The 27,954-nt window shown below is 39.2% G+C and overlaps 1 protein-coding gene across 5 annotated transcripts in view; it reads right to left on the reverse strand.

The window, feature by feature from the left end:
• Positions 1-27,954, reverse strand: part of cep104 (centrosomal protein 104) — a 134,648-nt gene that overhangs the window by 69,894 nt on the left and 36,800 nt on the right. For all 5 annotated transcript variants that reach the window (XM_072245347.1, XM_072245346.1, XM_072245351.1 and 2 more), the window contains 5 exons: positions 23,443-23,598; positions 22,164-22,379; positions 16,197-16,418; positions 14,549-14,716; positions 1,601-1,774 (listed from right to left, as the gene is read on the reverse strand). In XM_072245347.1, the coding sequence (XP_072101448.1) occupies positions 1,601-1,774; positions 14,549-14,716; positions 16,197-16,418; positions 22,164-22,379; positions 23,443-23,598 (936 nt within the window). The remainder of the gene's footprint in view (positions 1-1,600; positions 1,775-14,548; positions 14,717-16,196; positions 16,419-22,163; positions 22,380-23,442; positions 23,599-27,954) is intronic.

A 27,954-nucleotide genomic window follows, 5' to 3' on the forward strand; every position in this document is an offset into this window, starting at 1 on the left:
GAGCAGCAATCGGAGTTGAGCAAATCAACCACGGGGGGGAAAAAACCAGTGCAGGTTTGGGAGAAAACAATAAATGAAAAAGGAAATGAGATTTCCAAAATAGTTTTCTCCCCAAAAAGAGTAATGATAGGATAGCAAAAGGATGTGGTAGGGCATGAGAAAAGAAATGCTAATATTAGTTAACATGACTACCAGCAGGTTTTGTGAAGTGGAGCGGGGATGTCGGGTGGGACTGGTGTGGGGAAGAACTCAGAAGGTGAATCTCATATATGATGTAGAGGGGAAGATAGCAAAACTATAGAAAGATGCCATATCTGGACATGGGGAAGAAAGAACGTTAGAAAAGGTCTGGATAATGAGATAGAAGTACAGAGAGCAAGAGAAGAGGCTGAACTGATGTCATTAATTTTACCGATAATGTATATAGAGTCAGAGTTACACAGCACAGAAAGCTCTTACCTGTGGTAGCCTCACTTATCTGCGTTTGGACCCTATCCCTCTAAACCTTGCTATCCATGTACCTCTCCAAATACCTTCTAAACATGCAGCTGTAGCCACCTCTACAACTTAGTCATTCCATATACCCACTAACCTGCAAGGAAAACCTGCCCCTCAGATTCCCCTTAAATCTTTTCCCTCTCACTTAAACTTGTATTTGGGAATTTTAGACTCCACTTACCTGGGAAAAAGACTAACTAAAATCTATGCCCTTCCTGAGTTTATAAACCTCTTTTGCTCCAGGCCAAATAACCACAGCCTATCCCGTCTCTCCTATAATCAAGCTCTCCAGACCCCGCAACATTTCTGTGAATCTTCCCTGCACCCTCTCCAAATTAATTGCATCCTTTTTATAGTTTGGCAACTAGAAATACTCAGTACTCCAAGTGTGGTCTTACCAATGTCTTAAATAACTGCAAGATGACATCCTAACTTCTGAGCTCAATGCTCCAGCCAAAGACGAAAATCTAATTCTTTTTCATGAACTGTCTACCTGTGTTGCCACCTCCAAAAACAATGCAAGTTCCCCTAGGTTTCTCTGTACAACAGTAGCACTGAAGGCTGGGCTGGACACTATATCCACCCTGGTTTAATTTTAAGTATAAATGAGGGGAAAATACTGAGGTAGTGTTCATGGGTTCTTGCCCATTCATAAATCAGACGGTGGACGGGAAGAAGCTGTTCCTGAAATATTGAGTGTCTTCTCTTCTCTCCTCAATGGTAGCAATATGAGGAGGACACATCCTGGGTGATGGATGCCGCCTCTTTGCTATAGCCAAGGTCTTCATTCTCCCTCAGAATCCCATGCACAAGTAGTCAGTGCTGTCCATCAATCTTATTTCTGTGCACATACCATTTCCAGCAATATAGCTTTTGACTGGAACAAACTAATTCAATTAATTATCTTCTGCAAATGTATGATTCATACTTGGTAACTGCTCTGAAATGTGGTAAAAAACATAAAATTCCTCCAAAACTAATAAACCCAGTAATAATAAACAGAATTCTCTGGCTGGCTTCTAATACGGCAATGTGCTATTTCTCTAAAGGTGTCACTCTATGGTAGTTAAGGCACAAGTATAACACGGACTCAAATGCTTACTTGTATGAAATTCATTGCAGCCACTCGAAGGTGTGTTGTCGCATCTCCAGTCTTGCTGAGGAGGATGGGTAATGTTTTCTCAACACAATGTGCAATTTCCACTTTGCCAAGTTTGTGTTTAGGAGCATACTGTGTTATCAGCATTTTTAGCAACTTCAGAGAGGCTTGGAAAACCTAAGAAACGATATTGATAAAAATAACAAAGATTCTTAATCTGACAGCAAAAAAATCCCTAAAATTTGCTTGTTTAGAATAGCTACAAAAACAATCATAGTGATTTTAAACTGTGAATGGGCTTTTAGTATTTAAAAATGGTAGGCAATTAAACTGGTCTATCATATACAATGGTGCGAGAAAGTTTGTGAACTCTGTAGAATTTTCTCAATTTCAGAATAAATATGATCTAAAATGTGATCAGATCTTCACATTAAGTCCTAAAGCTAGATAAAGAAAACCCAATTAGATAAATAACACAAAAAATTATACTTGTTCATTTATTTATTTAGAAAAATGATCCAATATTACATGTATTTGTTGGAAAAAGTCTGTGAACCTCTGAGTAATGTCTTCTGAGATGAGATTGGAGATGTGGGTTATGGATGTCAGGCCCTATAAAACAGACACAAAGTCAGGTTACTGACAGAGCCTGCTTTTCTCAAAAAAGATCTGATTATGTGCACAATGCCTCGATCAAAACAACTTTCAGAGGACCTCAAAAAAAAACTTGTACAGGTGCATTAAGCTGGTACAAAAGCATGCCTAAAGGCAGGACTGTTCATCAGTCCACAATAAGAGAAATTAATTTCCAAATCCAGGAAACTCAGTACTGTTGCTACTCTCCCTAGGAGTGGGGATCCTGCAAAGGTCACACCAAGAGCACAGCGTGCAATGCTGAAGGAGCTGAAAAAGAACCCAAGGGTAACAACAAAACCCTGCAGAAATCTCTATAGCTTGCTAAAGTCTCTGTTCATTTGTCCACTACAAGAAAAACACTGAACAAGAATGGTGTTCATGGAAGGACACCACTGCTCCCCAAAAAGAAAACATTGCTGCACATCTCAAATTTGCAAAAAACCAGCTGAATGTTCCACAACAATTCTGGGACAATGTTCCATGGACAGATGAGACAAAAGTTAAAACTTTTTGGCAGAAATGCATATTGCTATATTTGGAAGAAAAAGGGCACTGCACACCAACACCAAAACATCATCCCAACTGTGAAGCATGGTGGAAGGAACATCACGGTTTGGGTTACTTTGCTGCCTTAGGACCTGAATAGGTTGCAATTGCTGAGAGAACAATGAATTCAAAATTGTATGAAGACACCTTACAGGAGCATGTCAGGGCAGCAGTCCGTCACCTCAAGCTTAGAGGGAGGTGAATAATGCAACAAGACAATGATCCAAAAGACGAGAGCAAATCAACAACAAAATTGTTTAAAAAGAAGAAAATTTATATTTTGGAATAGCTGAGTCAAAGTCCAGACCTTAACCCTATAGAAATGTTGTGGAAGGACCTGAAGCAAGCAGCTCATACAAGGAAGGCCATCGACATTCCAGGGTTGACGAAGTTTTGTAAGGAGAAATGGCCTAAAATTCTTTCAAACCGATGAGCAGGACTGATCAACAGTTACCAGAAACAGTGGTTGAAGTTAATACTGTACAAGGGGATCACACAAGTTACTTAAAGCAGAGGTTCACATACTTTTTCCAACAAATACATGTAATATTGGATCACTTTTCTCAATAAATAAATGAACTAAACGGTTTTTTCTGTTATATATTTAACTGAGTTCTGTTTATCTGGTTTTAGGACTTACATGAAGATCTGATCATATTTTAAGTCATATTTATACAGAAATAGAGAAAATTCTACAGGATTACAAACTTTCCAACAGCACTGTATTTAAGATTCACCATAAAAGACATCCTTTAGTAAATTCACAAGTAGCAAGATGAAAATTAAAGGTCACTGAAAGAAATAGCCTATCTAAAATTAGATTAATGGCTTGGGGGGGGGGGAATATCTAAAACTATCAAGTGTGGGGTAATTAATTAATTATTATGGAGAGCAGTCAGACAATCTGGTCCCTCAAACCTGCTCAACTCTTCAACATAATCGTAGCTGGTCCACATGTCAGTCACATTTAGCTCCAAGATGTATCTGCCTTACCTCTAGAATACATGCAACACACTGGGAAAGGTTACACTGCTAATATAATGGTTTCTCTGTAGAAGCAGTGTTTGGGTTATGGTTAGAGATAACGGGTGCTTTGGAACGTAGCCATCCAATCAGGGGAGCTAGTTTTTGTGTAGTGTGCCCACCACCAATGTGAGCTGGGGTCCTTTGTTCCGCAGGAGATGAAGAGAGAAGATGCTGGAGAGAACTGCCCATAGGATTCGACCCAGTGGGGGACTGTGATTGGGTGGAGCAAGGTGGCAAAGTCGACTGAGGATCGGTGAATATGAACTTTGGGAAGAGTTGAGCTCCAACTTGTGCACATTTAAATGTTTAATTATAATGGGCCCTTTTTGTTTCTTGTTCTTTCTTTTCTTTACTAACCCATTTAGCTAAGATTCATAAATATAATTCCTTTAATCGTATGCAGCGTGCTGCCTATTATTTCTTGGCACTGAGTTGAAACCAGGGAGCAAATTACACAACATCCATACAAACCAGGTTTGGGGTAGGAGAGCCGTCTCAATCTCACGGGTTTGGCGGGACCAGAGTGTGCAATCCCTAGACTTACGCAGCCAAAGAAACCAGAGGGGTTTCATGCAGAATTCCAGAGATTCAGTACGATAACACTACTGCTTCCTTATCTTGTAATAATTTCCTCATTCCGGATACCTCCATTGGAAGAAGCATCTCAACATCTGCTTTGCCATGCCCTCTTAGGATCTGGTACCTTTCAATAAGATGAGCCCTCTTTATTGTAACAACCACAAGTCCAATTTATTCTAAAAAAAATGACAGTCTTTTCATCCCAGGAATTAAATTGATGGATCTTTTCAGGACCATCTCAAGTGCTGGCATGTTTTCCTGAAATAAGGGAACCAAAACTGCACACAGTACTTCAGGTACAGTTTCCCAACACTATACAATTGCAACAACGCTTCTCTAAACTTCAACTTCTCTAGCAATAAAGGCCTTCCTAACTGCTTACTGCAGCTGTATGCTAACTTCTGAGTTTCAAGCATTAGACAACCCCATTCATTTGTAGTTTCTCCCTCTAGATCAGGGGTTCCCAACCTTTTTTATGCCGTGGACCAATACCATTAAAGAAAGGAGTCTGTGGACTCAATACTGAGAACCCCTGCTCTAGATAATAGTTTGCCTTTAAGTTTTTTCTACTGCAGTGCAAGACCACAACACTTTGCCTCATTAAACTGCATTTGCCAAACTTCTTGCACACTCAACCTATCACTTAAAATTAAGCCCATTCAGTTTAATTGACCTAACATCCTTAAATCTATAACTGGTGAAATGCTTGCAATTTGTAACCATCTACATGGTTTGTGAAGGCAAATTACTCCAAAATGGAAGACAGGAGCAGAATGTATCATTTCTTTTGATCAGAATTTGAATCATTCTACAGTTTCAAACACATTAAATGAATATTATCATGAATATGTTTAAGAAAAAGAACTTAAAATTGAAAACAAAATGATGCCACATATAAAAGCATCAATGCAAGCCTGATTCATCATTCCAAAGTTCCAAAGATTACTAGGAGTAAATATCTGAAGCTTGGCACCTTTTACACTGCTGGGCCAGAGAAGCATCAGGCATAGAATCAGAATCAGGTAGGTCACATTGCTTGGTGTAGTACACACAATATTCAAATATCTAGGGAGAAGACAATAGCAGACTGACTGGATTCTATTGTTAACACCAAAAATGTGTTTTTATGCAGCATCTTTAACAATTCCAAAACATTTAGAGATATATATTTTACACAGGACATACTAGATGTACCAGAATCAGGTTTATTATCACCTGCATGTGACGTGAAATTTGTTAACTTAGCAGCAGCAGTTCAATGCAATACATAATCTAGCAGAGAAAAATAACAAAATAAATATGATAATAAACAAGTGAATCAACTACATATATTGAATAGATTTTCTTAAAATGTGCAAAAACAGAAATATTGCATATTAAAAAAAAGTGAGGTAGTGTCCAAAGATTCAATGTTCATTTAGGAATCAGATGGCAGAGGGGAAGAAGCAGTTGCTGAATGGCTGAGTGTCTTCAGGCTTCTGTACCTCCTACCTGATGGTAACAGTGAAAAAAGGGCATGTCCTGGATGCTGGAGGTCCTTAATAATGGCCACTGCTGTTCTGAGACACCACTCCCTAAAGATGTCCTGGGTACTTTGTAGGCTAGTACCCAAGATGGAGCCAACTAGATTTACAACCTTTTGCAGCTTCTTTCAGTCCTGTGCAGTAGCCCTTCCATACCAGACAATGATGCAGCCTGTCAGAATGCTCTCCACGGTACAACTATATAAGTTTTTGAGTGTATCTGTTGACATGCCAAATCTCTTCAAACTTCTAACAAAGTATAGCCGCTGTCTTGCCTTCTTTATAACTACATCGATATGTTACAGATTCTGCAGATGCTAGAAATCCAGAACAACACACAAAAAATAGAATGTTTGCCTTCCAACTCAGATCAGCAGGTGGTAGATAAGGGACCCTCATGAAGATTGATGGGGAAAGGATAGGAATAATAGAACATAAATATGAACCAGCAGTTCACCACAGGACAGTCTGACCTTGAATAGAGCTGCTAACAAACAAAACAAAGCCTGCCTATGCTGACAACAACATTCAGTGAGGAGGCAATTCCCACTGAAACTTAGGAAAAGCTAAAGAAGCTACGATTCAACTTGCTTATCTTGGCAGCAGCTGCAGTGAAGTGACATTAAAGTTGCTGCCAAGACCCAATGGACTACACCTATAAAAACTCATCTTTTCAAAACAAATTCAACATTCGCTTAGATAATATATTTTTAAGTGGATTAGATGGAAGACAGTGGTAACTAGAACTATATGTGCTGTTAAAGAATATTTCTGACTATTGTCTCTCACTAGAATAACCCAGTTCAAAGGAAGTGGTCAAACTGCAAAACCTGTGAGGAAGAATAACATTTATGGACTCTATTTATTCTAAGTAATTGTCCTTAAAAGAATGCAGTACTGTTTATTTTAAGCAAACAAGGAAATTCAACAATAGTTTAGGACGTTGGTGAATATTGGTAGCTTGGGTTGAGGGGTTTAATATTGTGGTGTTCAACAAGTTTGCAGATATTTCATTACCAGTCAAGATGACATCCTGAACTGGTGATGAAGTGTCTGCAAGCTAATTGCCAAGCTCAATGAACACCGCAACAATTAACAATTCAGCACGTTTTCAAGGCAATAGCCAGTTAAGAACTTCAATCTAAATTTATTCTGCAAAACTTGAGATCCACTAGTTTGTGAAAATGAAGCCAGTATTTAGAACTACTAGTCTTCTTAATCTGTACTACATTCTCTCTGAGGCAAAGAGTGACTTGCTTCCTCTCCAGTTGTTGTCTCGAGATAATTGATGAGACCAGTGTGGGATCCACAAACTCTGCCACATATGCAGCAAGATACACTTTTGGCTCTTACATTTTGGAGCGTCACTGTATTCCAGAGTTCAATTCATAGGTTTTCCCAAGGTGTTTCTGTTTCTTCTCGCAGTTCAAAGATGTTCTGGGTAGGTTAACCAGTCATTGTAAATTGTCCCATGTTGGGATGGGTTAATCAAGGCTGCTAGGGCAGTGTGACTGAACTGGAACCATGGCTGTGGCCTGCAGCCATCAGCCTCCTGGACTGGCTTCACTCGCCTCAGCGCTGAATGAGCTCCATGGTCGTGACCTACAGTCATCAGCCTCCTGGACTGGCTTCACTCGTCCTAGCGCTGAACTGGTTCCACGGCTGTGGACCCACTTTCGGGGACTCCATGGATCATATTGTGTTTTGTTTGCTTTTTTTATTGTTTGAACAATTTGTCCTTTTTATGCACATTGGGTGTTTCATGACCTTTGCCATCTAGGCTTCTTTTTTTTTAACTGGGTTCTAATGTGTTTCTTTGTTTTATGGCTGCCGGCAAAGAGGCAAATTCCAAGGTTATATATAGTATATGTACTTCGATAATAAATCTACTTTAAACTTAGAACATGGTGGGCATACTTTGCTGGCGCCAGAAAGTGTGGCAACTCTTATGGGCTGCCCTGCACATCCTTAGGTTGTGTTGATTGCGGAAGCAAAAGGTGCATTTGACTGCATCCGTATGTTTATATAAATGAATCTGGAAAAAAGTCTTGATTTTGGCATCAAACTGATACTTGGCTGCCCCCTAGTGGCAATTACAAAATACATTAATTATAAATGAATATAGTGCAACTCACAGTTACATAAATTTGAAATTCACAAATAATGGTGCAAATATTTGAGAAATAAAATAAAATTCACTCCAACAGAATTTGTGTGTGTGGGGAGGGAGAAGAAGCAAGTTTTTCAACTCTTTCTTGACAGATACACAGATGAAGTGCTTTGAGAGGTTGGTCATGAAACATCAACTCTTGCCAGAGGACTGACATGGATCTCCTTCAATTTGCCTACCATCACAACAGGTCAACAAATGACACCACTTCACTGCCTCTTCACTCAGCCCTGCAATATCTGACATTCTTCATTGACTACAGCTCTGCATTCAATACTATCATCCCCTCAAAACAAATCAGTAAGTGCCAAGACCTAGCCCTCAATATCTCCTTGTGCAACTGGGTCCTCAATTTCATAAACTTGCAGACCCCAGTCAGTTTGGATTGCTAACATCTCCTCCACAATCACCATCAGCACAGGTGCATTATAAAGCTGTGTGCTTAGCCCCCTGCTCTACTCGCTTTATACAGGTGCCCCCCGCTTTACGAATGTTCGCTTTGTGCCACTTCGCTTTTACAAAAGACCTACATTAGTAACCTGTTTTCGCATTACAAAGAGGATTTTCGCTTTTACGAAAATTTTTCCAATATAAATTAATGGTTCTTTGCTTTACGCCATTTCAGCTTAAGAAAGGTTTCATAGGAACGCTCTACCTTTGTAAAGGGGCGGGGGGGGGGGACACCTGTACTCAAGGCTGTAAGGCCAAGTACAGCATGAAAGCGCCATCACAAAGAAGGCATGTCAACACCTCTACTTCCTTAGAGGTTTGCACAGGTTCAGCATGTCATCTATAACTTTAACAAATTTCTGTGGAGAGTATCCTGACTGATTACATCATGGCCTGATATGGAAACACTGATGCCCAAGAACAGAAAAGCCAATAAAAAGTTGTGATACAGCGCAGTCCATCAAAGGAAAAGCCTTGCCCACCACTGAGAACATCTACAAGGAATGCTGCCACAGGAAAGTAGCATCCATTACCAATAACAAGAAACCACCAAGGCCATGCTTTCTTCTCGCTGCTGCCATTAGCTGGTACAGGTGCCTTAGGTTTCATACCACCAGGTCCAGTTACAGTTATTACCCTTCAACCATCGGGTTCCAAAAACAACACAGATAACTTCACTCACCTCAACACAGAACTGATACCACAACCTATGGACTTGCTTTCAAGAACTCTGCAACTCTTTCTCAGCTTTGTCTGATCTATTTTTTTATTTATTGTATGTGTACAGTTTGTCTTGTGCATATTGGCTGTTTGTCAGTCTTTGTGTGTAGTTTTGCATTGATTCTACCGCATTTCTTTTTTCTACTGTGAATACTTGCAAGAAAATGAATCTCAGAAAAGTACACGGTGACATATACATACTTCGATAATAAATTTTACTTTGAACTTTGATATGGCTTCAATGCAGACTATTTCCTTGGAATACAATCCACCCATTCAGTAACAGAATTTACCTGTTGTCACCTTAAAAAGTAATTTCCCTTCCATTACATCTTCCACACCATTTATCATATTTCTTGGTCATATTAATTTTTGGGCCATAAATATTGTTCCTCTGCTATACAAGAAAAGCATTTTAATTTCCCAATGCATTCTGGGAGCCAATAAAACTGAGAAAAATCAAATATTAAATTGTTCAGCATCTAGCTCACTTATTAGTGAGCATGAGCAAGTGACTACCAGCAGGGTTTATGGCTGCAACACTTCCTAGGGTCTGAAGAACATCTGGGGCTCAAAGATGCGGGCCTCATGTGCAGCGATCCCCAAACTTCCTGCTCTCTAGGAACTCACCAGGTTCACTGCAAAATCTATTACACTACTGTATAGCATGTTTTTAAAATGCTAATAAAAGGTGTTTGATGCTTTAAGTAACAGAGTAGTTCATATAATCTGCTAGTCCAGCACCAAAGTATGGAGTATGCAAGATTATTTGAGTTTTACATTAATGATGAAAGGTAGCTCCTGCAACTTCACAATTCAGTATGCAGAAATCAAAGCTGCAAGGGATTGAAAATTACAAAACAATCAGTTGATTTTGATGGTGTCAAATAATATACTCCATGTAACGTACATCATTCTGGGTGACTACTTAATCTAGGGGATTGAAAATAGACATTTTTGCAAGAAGTTAATTGAAGATGAGTCTATAAAAGTAAATATATTAGGAGGCCTAGGAATGCAAAGTTAATAATGATTAGATAGGACCAGCTATGATCCAACTGAGTGGCAGAGTGGGCTAAAAGCACATTTTAGCCCAATAGTGGTTCTTGGTTCTTTTTTCTTCTTACCCTCAGAATTTAGGAACAGATACTGATACCAAGTAACTCTGGTGAATTTTAAACCTCATCCTTCTTATTATTAGCATGTTTCTCCTGCCTGTGGCCATCAAACTTTACAACTCCTCCCTTGGAGGGTCAGACACCCTGAGCCAATAGGCTGGTCCTGGACTTATTTCATAATTTACATATTACTATTTAACTATTTATGGTTTTATTACTTATTATTTATGGTGCAACTGTAACGATAACCAATTTCCCCCAGGATCAATAAAGTATGACTATGTCTCAATTTACCCTCTTTGCTCAAAAAGACCCAGCCTATCTAAATCTCTCTTTCTAACTGAAGTCCTGCAATCCAGACAACATTCTTATGAATCCTTTCTGCATCCTCTCCAACCTAATCACATCTTTCCTACAGTGTGGCAATTAGAACTGCACAACATTAATCCAAGTGCAGCCAATCAACATTTTGAACACTTTGTAGAACTGCAAAATGAAACCCTTACTCTTTTGTACTCAGTCTCAACTGATGAAGGCAAGCAAGACACAAGCCATTTTCACCACCCTACCTACCCATGTTACTTTTAGTGAATCATGAGCTTTTACACATAGGTCTCTATTCAAAATCTCCCAGGACATTGCCATTGACTCCATGTCCTGCCTTGGTTTAACTTCCCAAAAGCATTTCATATTTGTACAAATTAAAGTATCAGCAGCCAACCTTTGCCCACTTTCCTAGTTGATCAATATCCTGATGTAACTATAGTTAACCTTCTTCAAATTTCACTGCACCACCAATTTTATTTTTAAATCCTACTGAAGCTTCATGTCTTTTACAGCCATTTGACAAAGTTTCTCATGGGATGCTGAAACAAATTCAAGTTGAAAATCATTATATAAATTCCAGAGATAAAGGTTTTGGTTCAGCAATTATCCTCCCCCAATAACTTGCTTCCACGGTTGTTGACTGTGCATGTACAGTGGTGCTAGAAATTTGTTGGCCCTTTAGAATGTTCTTTATTTCTGCATAAATATGATCTAAAATTTGATCAGATCTTCACACAAGTCCTAAAACTAGATAAAGAGAACCCAATGAAAGAAATAATGCAAAAATGTATACTTTTCATTTATTTATTTAGAAAAATGATGCAATATTACATGCATTTGTTGGAAAAAAGTATGTGAACCTTCGCTTTCAGTAAGTGCTGTGACATCCCCCCCCCGGATAAAGCAGTAACTTCAACCAAATATTTCTGGTAACCGTTGATCAGTCCTGTACATCAGCTTGGAGGAATTTTAGTCCATTTCCCTTTACAAAACTGCTTCAACTCTAGTGGCATTCAAAAGTTTGGGCACCCCTGATCAAAATTTCTATTACTGTGAATAGCTAAGCGAGTAAAAGATGAACTGATTTCCAAAAGGCATAAGGTTAAAGATGACATATTTAATATTTTAAGCAAGAAAACTTTTTTATTTCCATCTTTTACAGTTTCAAAATAACAAAAAAAGAAAAGGGCCTGAAGCAAAAGTTTGGGCACCCTGCACGGCAGTACATAGTAACACCCCCTTTGGTAAGTATCACAGCTTTTAAACGCTTTTTGTAGCCAGTTAAGAGTCCTTCAATTCATGTTTGGGGGAATTTTCACCCATTCTTCCTTGCAAAAGGCTTCTAGTTCTGTGAGATTCTTGGGCCATCTTGCATGCACTGCTCTTTTGAGGTCTATCCACAGATTTCAGATGATGTTTAGGTCAGGGGACGCTGAGGGCCATGGCAAAACCTTCAGCTTGCGCCTCTTGAGGTAGTCCATTGTGGATTTTGAGGTGTGTTTAGGTTCATTATCCTGTTGTAGAAGCCATCCTCTTTTCATCTTCAGCTTTTTTACAGACGGTGTGATGTTTGCTTCCAGAATTTGCTGGTATTTAGTTGAATTTATTCTTCCCTCCACCAGTAAACGTTCCTCGTGCCACTGGCTGCAACACAAGCCCGAAGCATGATCGATCCACCCCAGTGCTTAACAGTTGGAGAGTGGTTCTTTTCATGAAGTTCTGCACTCTTTTTTCTCCAAACATATCTTTGCTCATTGCGGTCAAAAAGTTCTATTCAAAAGGTTCAAAGGAATATCTAAACAAGTCTGATGCATTTTGGAAACAAGTCCTGTGGACTGAAGTTAAAATAGAACTTCATGGAGAATCTGTGGATAGACCTCAAAAGAGCAGTGCATGCAAGACAGCCCAAGAATCTCACAGAACTAGAAGCCTTTTGCAAGGAAGAATGGGCGAAAATTCCCCCAAACAAGAATTGAAAGACTCTTAACTGGCTACAAAAAGCATTTAAAAGCTGTGATACTTACCAAAGGGGATGTTACTAAGTACTGCCATGCAGGGTGCCCAAACTTTTGCTTCGGGCCCTTTTCCTTTTTTGTTATTTTAAAACTGTAAAAGATGGAAATAAAAAAGTTTTCTTGCTTAAAATATTAAAGAAATGTGTCATCTTTAACTTTATGCCTTTTGGAAATCAGTTCATCTTTTACTCGCTTAGCTATTCACAGTAACAGAAATTTTGACCAGCGGTGCCCAAACTTTTGCATGCCACTGTAAAGAGAACCCAATTAAACAAATAATGCAAAAAATATATACTTTTCATTTATTTAGAAAAATGATTCAATATTACATGTATTTGTTGGAAAAAAGTATGTGAACTTTCACTTTCAGTAATTGCCACCGTAAAGCAGCAACTTCAACCAAATATTTTCCGGTAACCGTTGATCAGTCCTGTACATTGGCTTGGAGGATTTTTAGTCCACGACTTCTTACAAAACTGCTTCAACTCTGAGATGGTGGTGGGCTTCCTTACATGGAACTGCTTGCTTCAGGTCCTTCCACAACATTTCTATAGGATTAAGGTCAGGACGTTGACTCGGCCATTCCAAAACATGGAATTTCTTCTGCTTTAACCATTCTTTGGTAGACTGACTTGCGTGTTTAAAGTCATTGCCTTGCTGCATGACCCACTTTCTCTTGAGCATCAGTTCATGGATAGATGCCCTGACATTTTCCTGCAGAATTTGCTGGTACAATTCAAAATTCCTAGTTCCATCAATGACGGCAAGCCATCTTGGCCCCGAGACAGCAAAGCAGGCCCAAAACCATGACACTGCCACCACCACATATCACAGATGGGATGAGTTTCTGATGCTGGAATGCAGTGTTTGCTTTTCTCCAAACATAACACATGTTACTTAAGCCAAAAAAGTTCTATTTTGGACTCATCCGTCCACAAAATATTCTTCCAATAGTCTTCTGGCTCATCCACGTGGTCTTTAGCAAACCTTAGACGGGCAGCATTGTTGTTCTTGGAGAACAGTGGCTTTCTCCTTGTAATGCTGTCATGCACAACATTGTCTGCCTGATGGTAGGCTCATGAACACTGACATTAGCCATTGCAAGAGAGGCCTGTAGGTCCTTAGATGTTCCTTGTGAGCTCCTGGAATAATACACACCTCGCTCTTGAAGTGATTTTTGTTGGCTGACCACTCTTGGGGAGAGTAACAACAGTGTTGAATTTCCCCCATTTGTACACTATTCTGCCAAACCCTTTAGAAATGGTGTTGTATCCTTTTCCAGCCTGGTGAGCATCAACAACTTTTTTTCCTCTGAGGTCCTCAGAGATCTCCTTTGATCAAGACATGGTACACTTCCAAACACCTGTGTAGTGAAGATCAAACTTTCATAGTGAAGACCCAGGTTTATGCTCTTTAAATAGGGCAGGCTGTCCCACACTCACACCCGATTGTCATCCCATTGGTTGAAACACCTTACTCTAATTTCCTCTTTTAATGAATTGATAAAACTAGAGGTTCACATACTTCTTCCAACAAATACATGTAATATTGGATCATGTTTTTCAATAAATAAATGAACAAGCATCATGTTTTTTGTGTTATTTAATTAATTGGGTCCTCTTTATCTAGTTTTAGGACTTAAGATCTGATCACATTTTAGGTCACATTTATGCAGAAATAGGGAAAATTCTAAAGGGTTCACAAATTTTCTAGCACCGCTGTAACTGAAAAGACATATGTAAATACACTGAAAAGCATTGGTGAAACCACAAGAATAATTTCAGGAAGAAGTAAATCCAAAAAATTTTAGGTGAAGAGTATGATCAGTGTTTAGTACTTACAGATGATACTTTATCCTTAATCGCTCTATGAACAAGGAAGATTGCTGCTCGTAACATATTCTTTAGCTCGTCCTTAGTTAGATCATCAGAAACAGTGGAAAGCTTTTTATAAACAGCCAGCAAAGCATCTTCCCTATACGACCAAGTTTTTGAATAGGCACCAGCCACCTTTGACAAACAAAATTTTTGAACAGAAATATACAAAAGGTATTTGAATGAGTTAACAGAAATCATGAATAGATTGAAAATTATGCTACTGTATCTATCTGTGGTAACTACAGAGATTTTACCCATAAACAGCTTCCATGACAATGGAACCACTAGTATTCTTTACAATGATTAGAAACACTTGAGGATCATAATGTTTTGACATAGTAGAATTTTGATAATCTAGTTCTGATTGCTTCCAAATCCTCAAGGTCAGACATCCAGCTCATGCATTAGTCTGGACTGCAAGCGGGACGTGTGGTCAAAGCAGAGGTTGGGAGTATGGCCAGAGTTCGAGGGTCCAGAGATTTGTATTTTTCCTCACACCACTTAAAATTTTCAGTTTACTGGAAAATATACACTATTACATACCATGGACATTAAATAACTATGTTATTATTAAATAACTATGGTATTAACATCCAACACCCAGAAAGTCTGCTAATCTCACAAGACCATAGTTTTACTGTTTAACCTGATGCACAGGATCTGCTCATGCACCAGATAATCTATATAATTATACAATTAATCTACAAACGTTTGTATAGAATTAATATTATCATTTCTGCAGCCACCTCAAATTCCAGTCCTCCCCTCAGGTAAACTAAACAATCAGGTAAGGTGCAATCGAAATGATGCCAATACTGGTGAAGTGGTGGCCTTCTGGGAGACTGTAAGTGCAAAAATATATGTACCTGATGACCAGCAATGCTACAACCTCAATCTATTCAATTGTTGGGAAAATATGATCAAAACAGAGTATATGAATTATTTTTCCTGAATGTAGTACTGATGGAGTGGGTTATTAGCAGTTCTGGATTTGTTACCTGGAATGTAATGCTGAGACTTTATAAGGCATTGGTCAGACCACATTTGGAGTATTATGAACAGTTTTGGTCCTTATATCAAAAAAGCGATGCTTTGAAACACTTGCTTTGTTTCATATGGTATCATTCACCAAGTCCACCTACTTCCAGTTTGAGTAATATTTCTCACCTTTCCCCCATTCCATCCCATTCTTCAATAATATTTTCAAGTTGTGCCTGACTCATCTGATCTAATTAATCTTCAGAGGTCTCCAAATCTGAATGATCTTCACCAGTTTCATTTCCTTTGTCCCACTCTCATCTGTTTTACAGTCTTTGTTCTTCACAACCACTCAACCCCCCTCCCCCAAACACTACCCCATATTTTCCCTACAAAGCATTTGTACTTCTAACTCTTTCCTTTTCTGCTAAAGGGTCAACCACACAATTTGCAATTCTGCTTCTCTCCTCAGAGCCACATGACCTGAGTATTGCAGAAATTCCTGGTTTATTGAAATTGCTACTCGTTTCAAGCACTTGTCTGAAAATCAAAATCTCACCAGTAATAGAATGCACTTCCTAAAATAATAATAGCCAATATCACATAATATACAAATGCTAGAGGAAATACTCACCAGAGACTCTCCAAATAACTCAATGGCGAAACTAGCTTCTCTGAAAGCTTTCTCAGTTAGTGGCTCTGGTTCTCCAGTAATCCCATATCCTGATGTAGGCAAAGTGTCTGTGTTTTTAGCAGGATTCTCATTAATGTCTAGCTGGGGAACACTGTACAATTCTGAGGGCTTGCGTTGAGCTGGCAGGGGTCTCTCATCATAGGGAAGTGAGCTTGCATCCACCTACAGAAAGAAAGTGAAAGCAGAAATGTGATGGTAAAGCTTGTGTTTATGTTTTTCTTGTGAATTCTCCTTGTATGATGCTATGTTTCTGTGATGCTCATGCAAGCTTTTCATTGTACCTGTGCACAGATGTACTTGAGCATGTGATTGTGAACTAAAGTAACTTTGATGAAGACTCAGGCCTGTTTCTATGCTGTTCTAAGTGTTATAGGTCTCTATCACCCTACAACTCATTCTCAGTATTCTTTATTTACTTATTTCTGAGGTTTATTTACTTATTACTTAGGTTCTGAACTTAAAGAGGGGTAACTTTGAAGGTATGAGACGTGAATTAGCTAAGATAAACTGGCAAATGACACTTAAAGGATTGACGGTGGATATGCAATGGCAAGCATTTAAAGATTGCATGGATGAACTACAACAATTGTTCATCCCAGTTTGGCAAAAGAATAAATCAAGGAAGGTAGTGCACCCGTGGCTGACAAGAGAAATTAGGGATAGTATCAATTCCAAAGAAGAAGCATACAAATTAGCCAGAAAAAGTGGCTCACCTGAGGACTGGGAGAAATTCAGAGTTCAGCAGAGGAGGACAAAGGGCTTAATTAGGAAGGGGAAAAAAGATTATGAGAGAAAACTGGCAGAGAACATAAAAACTGACTGGAAAAGCTTTTATAGATATGTAAAAAGGAAAGGACTGGTAAAGACAAATGTAGGTTCCCTACAGACAGAAACAGGTGAATTGATTATGGGGAGCAAGGACATGGCAGACCAATTGAATAATTACTTTGGTTCTGTCTTCACTAAGGAGGACATAAATAATCTTCCAGAAATAGTAGGGGACAGAGGGTCCAGTGAGATGGAGGAACTCAGCGAAATACATGTTAGTAGGGAAGTGGTGTTAGGTAAATTGAAGGGATTAAAGGCAGATAAATCCCCAGGGCCAGATGGTCTGCATCCCAGAATGCTTAAGGAAGTAGCCCAAGAAATAGTAGGTGCATTAGTGATAATTTTTCAAAACTCGTTAGATTCTGGACTAGTTCCTGAGGATTGGAGGGTGGCTAATGTAACCCCACTTTTTAAAAAAGGAGGGAGAGAGAAACCGGGGAATTATAGACCGGTTAGCCAAACGTCGGAGGTGGGGAAACTGCTGGAGTCAGTTATCAAAGATGTGATAACAGCACATTTGGAAAGCGGTGAACTCATCGGACAAAGTCAGCATGGATTTGTGAAAGGAAAATCATGTCTGACGAATCTCATAGAATTTTTTGAGGATGTAACTAGTAGAGTGGATAGGGGAGAACCAGTGGATGTGGTATATTTGGATTTTCAAAAGGCTTTTGACAAGGTCCCACACAGGAGATTAGTGTGCAAACTTAAAGCACACGGTATTGGGTGTAAGGTATTGATGTGGATAGAGAATTGGTTGGCAGACAGGAAGCAAAGAGTGGGAATAAACGGGACCTTTTCAGAATGGCAGGCGGTGACTAGTGGGGTACCGCAAGGCTCAGTGCTGGGACCCCAGTTGTTTACAATATATATTAATGACTTGGATGAGGGAATTAAATGCAGCATCTCCAAGTTTGCGGATGACACGAAGCTAGGTGGCAGTATTAGCTGTGAGGAGGATGCTAAGAGGATGCAGAGTGACTTGGATAGGTTGGGTGAGTGGGCAAATTCATGGCAGATGCAATTTAATGTGGATAAATGTGAAGTTATCTACTTTGGTGGCAAAAATAGGAAAACAGATTATTATCTGAATGGTGGCCAATTAGGAAAAGGGAAGGTGCAACGAGACCTGGGTGTCATTATACACCAGTCATTGAAAGTGGGCATGCAGGTACAGCAGGCGGTGAAAAAGGCGAATGGTATGCTGGCATTTATAGCGAGAGGATTCGAGTACAGGAGCAGGGAGGTACTACTGCAGTTGTACAAGGCCTTGGTGAGACCACACCTGGAGTATTGTGTGCAGTTTTGGTCCCCTAATCTGAGGAAAGACATCCTTGCCATAGAGGGAGTACAAAGAAGGATCAGCAGATTGATTCTTGGGATGGCAGGACCTTCATATGAAGAAAGACTGGATGAACTGGGCTTGTACGCGTTGGAATTTAGAAGATTGAGGGGGGATCTGATTGAAACGTATAAAATCCTAAAGGGATTGGACAGGCTAGATGCAGGAAGATTGTTCCCGATGTTGGGGAAGTCCAGAACGAAGGGTCACAGTTTGAGGATAAAGGGGAAGCCTTTTAGGACCGAGATTAGGAAAAACTTCTTCACACAGAGAGTGGTGAATCTGTGGAATTCTCTGCCACAGGAAACAGTTGAGGCCAGTTCATTGGCTATATTTAAGAGGGAGTTAGATATGGCCCTTGTGGCTACAGGGATCAGGGGGTATGGAGGGAAGGCTGGGGCAGGGTTCTGAGTTGGATGATCAGCCATGATCATAATAAATGGCGGTGCAGGCTCGAAGGGCCGAATGGCCTACTCCTGCACCTATTTTCTATGTTTCTATTTATTATTTGTATTTGCACAGTTTGCCTTCTTTTGCACATTGGCTGTTTGTCAGTCCGTGTGTAGGTTTTCATTGATTCCATTGTATTTCTCTGTTCTACTGTAAATGCCTGAAAGAAAATGAATCTCAAGGTAGTATATGGTGATTTGCAGTACCTATAAAAAGCATTCATCCCCTTGGAGGTTTTCATGTTTTATTGTTTTACAACATTGAATCACAGTGGATTTAATTTGACTTTTTCGACACTGACCAACAGAAAAATACTCTTTTCATGTCAAAGTGAAAATAGATCTCTACAAAGTGATCTAATTAATTACAGATATAAAACACAAAATAATTGACTGCACAAGTATTCACCCCCTTCAAGTCAGTATTTAGTAGATTCACCTTCGGCAACAATTACAGCCTTGAATCTGTGTAAATGTAACTTTGCTAAATCAAATAATAACAGCACAAAAAGATCGTTACTTATCTTTTCACCCGTTTACTTCTTTGAGCTCAGCCGGCGAGTGAACTTGGACCCGACATCAGGGAGAGAGAGACCCTTTCTCATCTCCCCGGTGGTTCTACAAGTTCACTGCCTGATGTCAGAATTGTCAGAAGTTATAAGGCCACCGATACAAAAGAACAATCAGTTTGATAACCATTCCGGCCAAGTCAATGGACTATTGATACAAAAGTACAATCAATTTGTTAGACACTCCAGCCATCTTAATTAAAGAATGTCCTACCTGGTTTGCTGGAGCCACAACTTAATTACAAAGATAAGAACATCCGTCAAATTTATGCTTTAATTAAGAAAGGAATGTTCTGTCTAATTTCCATCAGGTACTGCTTTTGTCAAAATCAAAAGGTGTGAAAAGCCCAGAGACATCTATGTGGATCTGGGCAAACTTTAATCATCTTGCTCCAAAGAAGGCATTATTCAAACACACTGCGGTCACAGACATAGTCAGTACTACATAATGGACTGGTTGGGCATAGGAGTACATTCAGCCAGAGATGCAACACAGAGCGTCATAGGAAGTCATTCCTGCCTGTGGCCATCAAACTTTACAACTCCTCTCTTGGAGGGTCAGACACCTTGAGCCAATAGGCTGGTCCTGGACTTATTTCCTGGCATAATTTACATATTACTATTTAATTATTTATGGTTTTATCACTATTTAATTATTTATGGTGCAACTATAACGAAAACCAATTTCCCTCAGGATCAATAAAGTATGACTATGACTATTGTTTACAGGGATCTGAGAATCCCCCATTCCCTTAAACTTTATCATCTGTGTGGATAGGTCTCCATCAGCTATGCACATCTGGATACTGCAATTTTCCCCCATTCTTCTTTACAAAACTGCTCAAGCTCTGGAGATTGCATTGGACAGCTCTTTTTCAAGTCCAGCCACAAATTCTCAATTGGATTGTGGTCTGGACTCTGGCTTAACCACTCCAGGACATTAACTTTGTTGTTTTTAAGCTATTCCTGTGCAGCCTAGCTTTATGCTTGGGGTAATTGTCTTGCTGGAAAACAAACCTTCTCCCAAGTCGCAGTTCCCTTATAGAGTGCATCAGGTTTTCCTCCAGGATTTCCCTGTATTTTACTGCATTCATTTTACTCTCTACCTTCACAGGGCCTGCTGCAGTGAAGCATCCTCACAGCATGAGGCAGCCACCACCAGGCTTCGCTGTAGGAATGGTGTATTTTTGATGATGTGCGGTGTTTGGCTTATGCCAAACGTAGTATTTAGTCTGATGGCCAAAAAGGTCAATTCTTGTTTAATCAGAATACAGAACCTTTTCCGGCTGACTTCAGTCTCCCATGTACCTTCTGGTAAACTCTAACCATGATTTCATGTGCGTTTTTTTCCAACAGTGGCTTTCTCTTTGTCTCTCTCTCTCCCCTCCCCACCCCATAAAGCTGCGATCTGCGAAGCACATGGGCAATAGTTGTTGTATGCGCAGCCTCTACCAACTCAGTCACTGAAGCTTGCAACTCCTCCAGAGTTGTTATCGGTCTCTTGGCAGCCTCCCTCATTAGTCCCCTTCCTGCACGACCACTCAGTTTTTGAGGATGACCTGCTCTAGGCAGATTTACAGCCGTGGCATATTTTTTCCATTTCTTGATGATTGACTTAACTGTACTCTAAGGGATATTCAGGGAGTCGGAAATTTTCTTGTATTCATCTTCTGTCTTGTCGTGAAGTGTTCTTTTGTCTTCATGATGTAGTTTTTGCCAGGATACTGACTCACCAGCAGTTGGAACTTCCAGATACAGGTGTATTTTTACTGCAATCAAATGAAACACCTTGACTGCACATAGGTCTGCAAAAACAGATCTCCATTAAATTAATTATGTGACTTCTAAAACCAATTGTTGGCACCAGTGATGATCTGGTGTGTCATATTAAAGGGAGTGAATACTTAAGCAATCAATTATTTTGTGTTTTATATTTGTAATTCATTAAGATCTCTTTGCAGAGAAATGTTTTCACTTTTACATAAAAGAGTCTCTTTCTATTGATCAGTGTTAAAAAAGCCAAATTAAATCCACTGTGACTCAATTATGCAAAACAATAAAACATGACAATTTCTGGGGAGGGGGGGGTTTAATAATTTTTATAGGCACTGTATACAGTATGTACCTAGACAATAAATTTAATTTGAACTTTTGAGCTCAAGCCTCCACACAATCAAGGACATCTTCAAAAGGCGGCATTAAGAACCCTCACCAAACAGGACATGCCCTCTTCTCATTGCTACCATTGGGAAGGTGGTACAAGAGGCTAATGACTCACACTCAACCTTTCAGGAATATCATATTCCCCTTGCCATCGCATTTCTGAATAGCTAATGAACACTACCCTGTGTTCGGTTTTCGTACAGTTTAGTTATTGTAACTTACAGTAGTTTCTCTTGCACTGCTGCCACAAGACAACAAATTTCACATCATATATCAGTGATAATAAACCCGATTCTTATTCTAAAATAAATCTGTCCAGATTAATTTCCTTTGATATGTCAACAAATTTGACAGTGGGAGAGTAGAACAGAACCTCTTGGAGCATTAGCAACATCAGTGGTGTTAATATCAAATATATCACAATTGTCTTACATTAATATGAAGACTGCAATTCCAGGTTCCAGCAATCTTGCACTTGTAACTAACCATTCTAAGTATTTTCATTCCTTCTTTCAAAGGCCAGTAACTAAAACTCATGTTAAAACATGAAGCATACCTTTGGAGAAGGTAACCTGACAGGTGGGGCAGGAGAATGCAGTGGTGTAGGAGACACCACAGAGGTCTGGTATTGTAGATCAGAATTTGCTTGATGTGCTTCTTCCAGATGGGCTTTCACAGATGCCTGTTCAAATTCGACTCCCAGATCCTTTGGTTGTTGAAGCTTACTGGGGTGATTCACTGGTTCAAGAGGAAACTCTGGAAGCTTTCGAATCTGTACAGTCAAAACAACATTAATTTCTAAACTATTAAATATTAGAACTAATGGAGTCATCTGGTCAACTATAATTACTTTCTTCATGACAAGATGAATTCTAGCATGGTAAACTAAATAATAAAAGATACAGTAAAATATTTAACATCAACTATCCTGATTCTTAATTGTGATTCATGATACATCTAGCTCAGAAAGAAGGTGATTTGCTCAAGGATGACTGAAGCGCAAGACTTGGATTTATTGAATGATTCTTACAATTCCACTTAACAGCCAATAAAATGCTTTTACTGCCATAATGCCGAAACTACACAAATTCCCCAAAACAGAACATTGTGGAACCAGCAAAAACAAAAACATACTCTTTCTGATGTATCACTGGTTACTTCATTGCCTCCTGTAGAGGGTCCAATGCATAGGATCAAAAAAGCTGCTCAGGATTGCACACATACCCAGCTCCATCAAGAGCACTAGCCTCCCCACCAAGGACATCTTCAGAAGGTGGTGCCTTCAGGCAATGGCATCCGTCATTAAGGACCATCGCCATTCAAAACATGCCCTCTTTTCATTACTTCCATTCAGTAGGTGGAAAAGAAGCCTTAAGGCACACACTCAATAATTCAGAAACAGCTTCTTCTCTTCTGCCATCAGATTTCTGAACAGTTTATGAAACCATTATCTCTATCTTATTATGCATATTTTACACTATTTATATTTTTTTATAAATTATAGTAATTTTTGTCTTGCACTGCACAGTTGCAGCTATTTCACCTTTGCCAGATTTCCAAACAGTCCATAAACTCTTAATATTTCTTATTATAATGCAGTCATTTTTAACATCTTGTACTTTTCGCCTGCCACAAAACACCATACTTACATCAGTGATAGTAAACCTGATTCTGATTCAAAGATTCATGAGCATCTTACAGAAGTAATTTCCAATCTCCTTTTCAATTGAACATGAAAATGGAAACAAAATCAGAATGGTAAACTGGCTTAAGGAGCTAATTACTTGGCTGAAGATGTTACCAAATTTAATTTTGTGTGCAGAATTTATACTGACCATTCCCATGTCCAATAGGTTGTGCAGCTCCAGTTGCTTGTAAACTTTCATTCTATAATCATCCATTTGTAGTTTCTTCTGCTTCGCCAGATCATAGTCCTCTTTCTCTATGGCGCATCGCTTTTCCACCTCGTAACGGCCCAGACGTTCTCCAACCTGAATAACAAATTTGAACAACTTAAAAATAAACATTTACATAACAAATTGTCAAAATCATTCTTAAAATTACTTCTACAATAGTATAAATATAATGATCATGCTGGACTTTGTTAATTGTCCCAACTTCTACTTATTTCTTCAAAAGACCCAATTAAAAACCTAAATTCGAAATTCTGATTTTCTTCTAAGTTCCGTATTATCTTTTGCATGGTTGTCCAGCAAAATCGAACTTACTTTTCAAATATTTAAAACCTACAGCATTTTTGTAATAATTACTCATTACCTGGTGTAACAATTTTGAAAATATGTAACACTAAAAGATGGTGGTACAGGAAAGGAAATGATCAATACTGAGCCAAAAATAAAGTGACTTTGTATTCAGAGATTATTTTCATCTGTATTTGGATCGTACCAACACTAAATATCATGGCCCTTTCGCCTGAATCAATAGGTAAAACATAAATTTAATTTTAAAAACATCAGATTAAATCAGAATTATAAAATAAACAAGTTTTAATTATATGCTCTTTTTAGACCAGTGTTGAATGATACTGGTGGCAGCGCTAGCTGCACATCGTTGCATTATTATATTTCGCCACCTGCAAGGGAAGGGTGGAAAATGCTCCCTTTAATCGAACTCTTCAACCTCAAGTAACATCTGAACAGAACAGCAGGGTGTCAAAATGGATAACCTTTCTTTTGAGCTTTGGCTTCCAGGAGCCAATGAAGTAATTAAAAATTATCAAATTCAAAATGAATTTTCTAGAACATAGCATAACACCTTCAATCTAACATTTTCCATTTTGCTGCAATTTAATCTTTTTAATTTAATGTTAATAAACAGGAAACTCTTCCACTCTATATGTAGGACTTCTGAATGCTTGGTTATTTGGCAATGCCTAGAATGTGGCTAGGGCAGAGAGGTTGTGTTGAACTGACAACAGAATTCCCAGCATATATACAAGTCAAACCTTGCTTTTACAACACAACTGCCTGGTTCACACCATAACAGATAATCTGACCATCTTATTGTTATTGGGCTGTTTGTGACAGTTCTATAACTCAAGAGTCTGTCACTTTAATTAGAATGGCAATCCAATGTAAAAGTACTTCATGCTGAATACATATACTTTCCCAAACCTGCCCCAATTTATGCAATTCATAAATTAATGCAAAGTACAGGTTTATTTGTTCCCAATTTATTCCCCAAATTTTGTTGGTCAGTGGCATTTTGTATCAATGCTGAATATTGAACAATGTTATCCTGTTGACCAAACACATTATACGTGAGACTCACAGAACGAAAGCATTCATCCCATCAGTTAAGACCCGCTTTCAATCTTCTTGGCAAGAATAATAAGCTATCAAATTCACTTACAATGAATTGTATTACTAATTACTGGCAGTTCAGAATGGAATCGAAGTTATTTTCTTTCAGGGCTTAAATACACTTTAATGAATTGCTGTTGACATTTTTTTGCCTTCCAAGAACATATGAATACAATCTACACAGCAATGTGTTTGCAAGTTATTGCAACCTCAGTAAAGGTAAGGTCACTATTTCTGCTGCCAGTTAATTGTCTCTCAACTTTCCTAAATACAATGGGATTTTAAGAACTGACCTTCAATCTGATTAAACCTGAACTTAAAGGTCAGTACAACCACGAAACACTGACATTGAAGTATAATGCAACAAAACATTTCACAGCACATCAAAGTCCTCGGAAAAATATGATAAATATATGAAGTACATTACAAAATCATTCTTAAAAGGAGATAGAGGTTTAATGAGAGAACTCAAGAGCTTGGGACCTAGGCAGTTAAGCACAGAATTGCCATGGACAGGATGGTAAAAAATACAGTACATGCAAGAAGAGCGAAATAAAGTTGAAACTGCGTAAAGATGTACTGGGTGGGCACAGGAGTACATTCAGCCAGAGACTCATTCCACCGAGATGCAACACAGAGCGTCATAGGAAGTCATTCCTGCCTGTGGCCATCAAACTTTATAACTCCTCCCTTGGAGGGTCAGACACCCTGAGCCAATAGGCTGGTCCTGGACTTATTTCCTGGCATAATTTACATATTACTATTTAACTATTTATGGTTTTATTACTATTTATTATTTATAGTGCAGCTGTAACGAAAACTAATTTCCCCTGGGATCAATAAAGTATGACTATGACTAAGATGAAAGGATTAGTTAAGACTATTGGAGAAATAAGAAAAGGTAACTGGAGGAATGTTTAAGGGCGAAATATTCCTGTAATCCTGTGCTTATCCTGCAAAACCCATTACAACTAATAAATTAATTTTCACTGTGCTACAAATACAATTGCAAATTTGCATACACCACAGTCACGGACACAATAGAATGTACGACAAATTAATCCATTGCAAGATGATTAATTGCTGGTCAGGATGTGAACAACTCCCCAGCCTTTCTTCCCCCACTCCTCACAGATTTTGATACAGAATTCTACATAACTAAAAAGGGTCTTCTGCTAAGATGGCAGCAGCACCTTCTGCGGGTCAACAAAAGGTACTACTCTCCTATTTAAACATATTTTTTGATTGCAAGATCACAAGATCCTGCTAATCAATGAGAACTTAAAGTACTGTAGGTCTACCCATCAGCAAGTTGTTCATTGGAGGAAAAAAATGAAGAAACTGTGCATTGTGCTGTTGCCTGAGTCGAAGGAGGCATACAGACTAATAGAGGGTGACTATCTTGGTCACTTTTCTTGTGACCACAAGACCCTTTTTGAACATTGTTAATGTGGAATGCCACAAGTTTGACACACTGATTTATTAGCTGACAGCAGCAGTGAACAGCAGGGGAGCTGTATGGCTTCGGTTGTAGCGAGGATTAGGTCACAAACTGCGGTGTCACCTGTTTACAGCCACCAAGAGAGAGGCATCGGAGCTGGTGCACTCCACCATGTTTGGTGTGGCGCGGCATCAGTGCTGCCTGCCCAGTTTTCACTCAGCAGAAGATCAGCTCTATGTAATTGAGTGCAGATATCTGCAGCATTGATGAATTAAGGGTCTAGACTACAAGGGGTGATTGATAAGTTCGTGGCCTAAGGTAGACGGAGTCAATTTTAGAAAACCTAGCACATTTATTTTTCAACATAGTCCCCTCCTACATTTACACACTTAGTCCAGCAGCCATGGAGCATACGGATCTTGGACCTCCAGAAAGTGTCCACAGCAGAGGTGATTGATAAGTTCGTGGCCTAAGGTAAGAGGAGATGAGTTATACAGCTCTCATTACATGCACATGCAGTTCAACTCTGAGTGATTATGCAGAAAGTTTGAAGTTAGTAACTCATCAGGGGTGATTGATAAGTTCATGGCCTAAGGTAGAAGGAGATGAGTTATCAAGATCCAGATGCCCCATGACCACTGAAGTAAGTGTGTAAATGTAGGAGGGGACTATGTTGAAAAATAAATGTGCTAGGTTTTCTAAAACTGACTCCTTCTACCTTAGGCTACGAACTTATCAATCACCCCTCCTATATATACTTTTTGCATGGTTGTATCTTACTGATATCCTATACGTGCTTGCTATCTTGTATGTTTTTTGTCGAAGCCTCAAGCCGCAGTGTTGCCACACCCAGGCTGGAGTTAGTGCCGCCCCCCACCCCCACTTGACAGAAGACAAGCTCTATCGTGGTCGACTGCAGATTTCTGCGGCTCCAGTCACATCTCTTTTATTGTGTGGCTGTATCTTACTGATGCACTTATGTGCTTGCTATTGTGTACATGCTATGTGTGCTTTGTGCTGTGTGACTATTGGTACTGTGCTCTACAACTTGGCCATGGAGCAATGCTGTTTCATTTGGCTGTATTAATGGGTATTTATATATAGATAGTCAGAGGGTGGTAAATCTGTGGAATTTGTTGCCACAAGCGGCTGTGGAGGCCAAGTCACTGGGTGCATTTAAGGCAGGGATAGATAGATTCTTGATTAGCCTGGGCATCAAAGGCTATGGGGAGATGACTGGAAGAATTGGATCAGCCCATGATTGAATGGTGGAGCAGACTCGATGGGCCAAATGGCCTACTTCTGTTCCTATATCTTATGCTCTTATAGTTGAATGACAATTAAACTTGAATTGAATCTACAAGATGGCCATTTACACTTGAAAGCAAACACCAACATAATAATCACCAGTGTCTTTACTTCCTGAGAAAGCTAAAGAAATTTGGCCTGTCCCCTAAAACCCACAATAATTTTTATAGATGCACCGTAGAAAGCATTCTTCTAGGGTACATCACAACCTGGTATGGAAGTTGTCCTGTCCAAGACCGGAAGAGGCTGCAGAAGATCGTGAACACAGCCCAGCA

Source organism: Mobula birostris, chromosome 27 (genome assembly GCF_030028105.1).
Source record: "Mobula birostris isolate sMobBir1 chromosome 27, sMobBir1.hap1, whole genome shotgun sequence".
NCBI lineage: Eukaryota > Metazoa > Chordata > Chondrichthyes > Myliobatiformes > Myliobatidae > Mobula > Mobula birostris.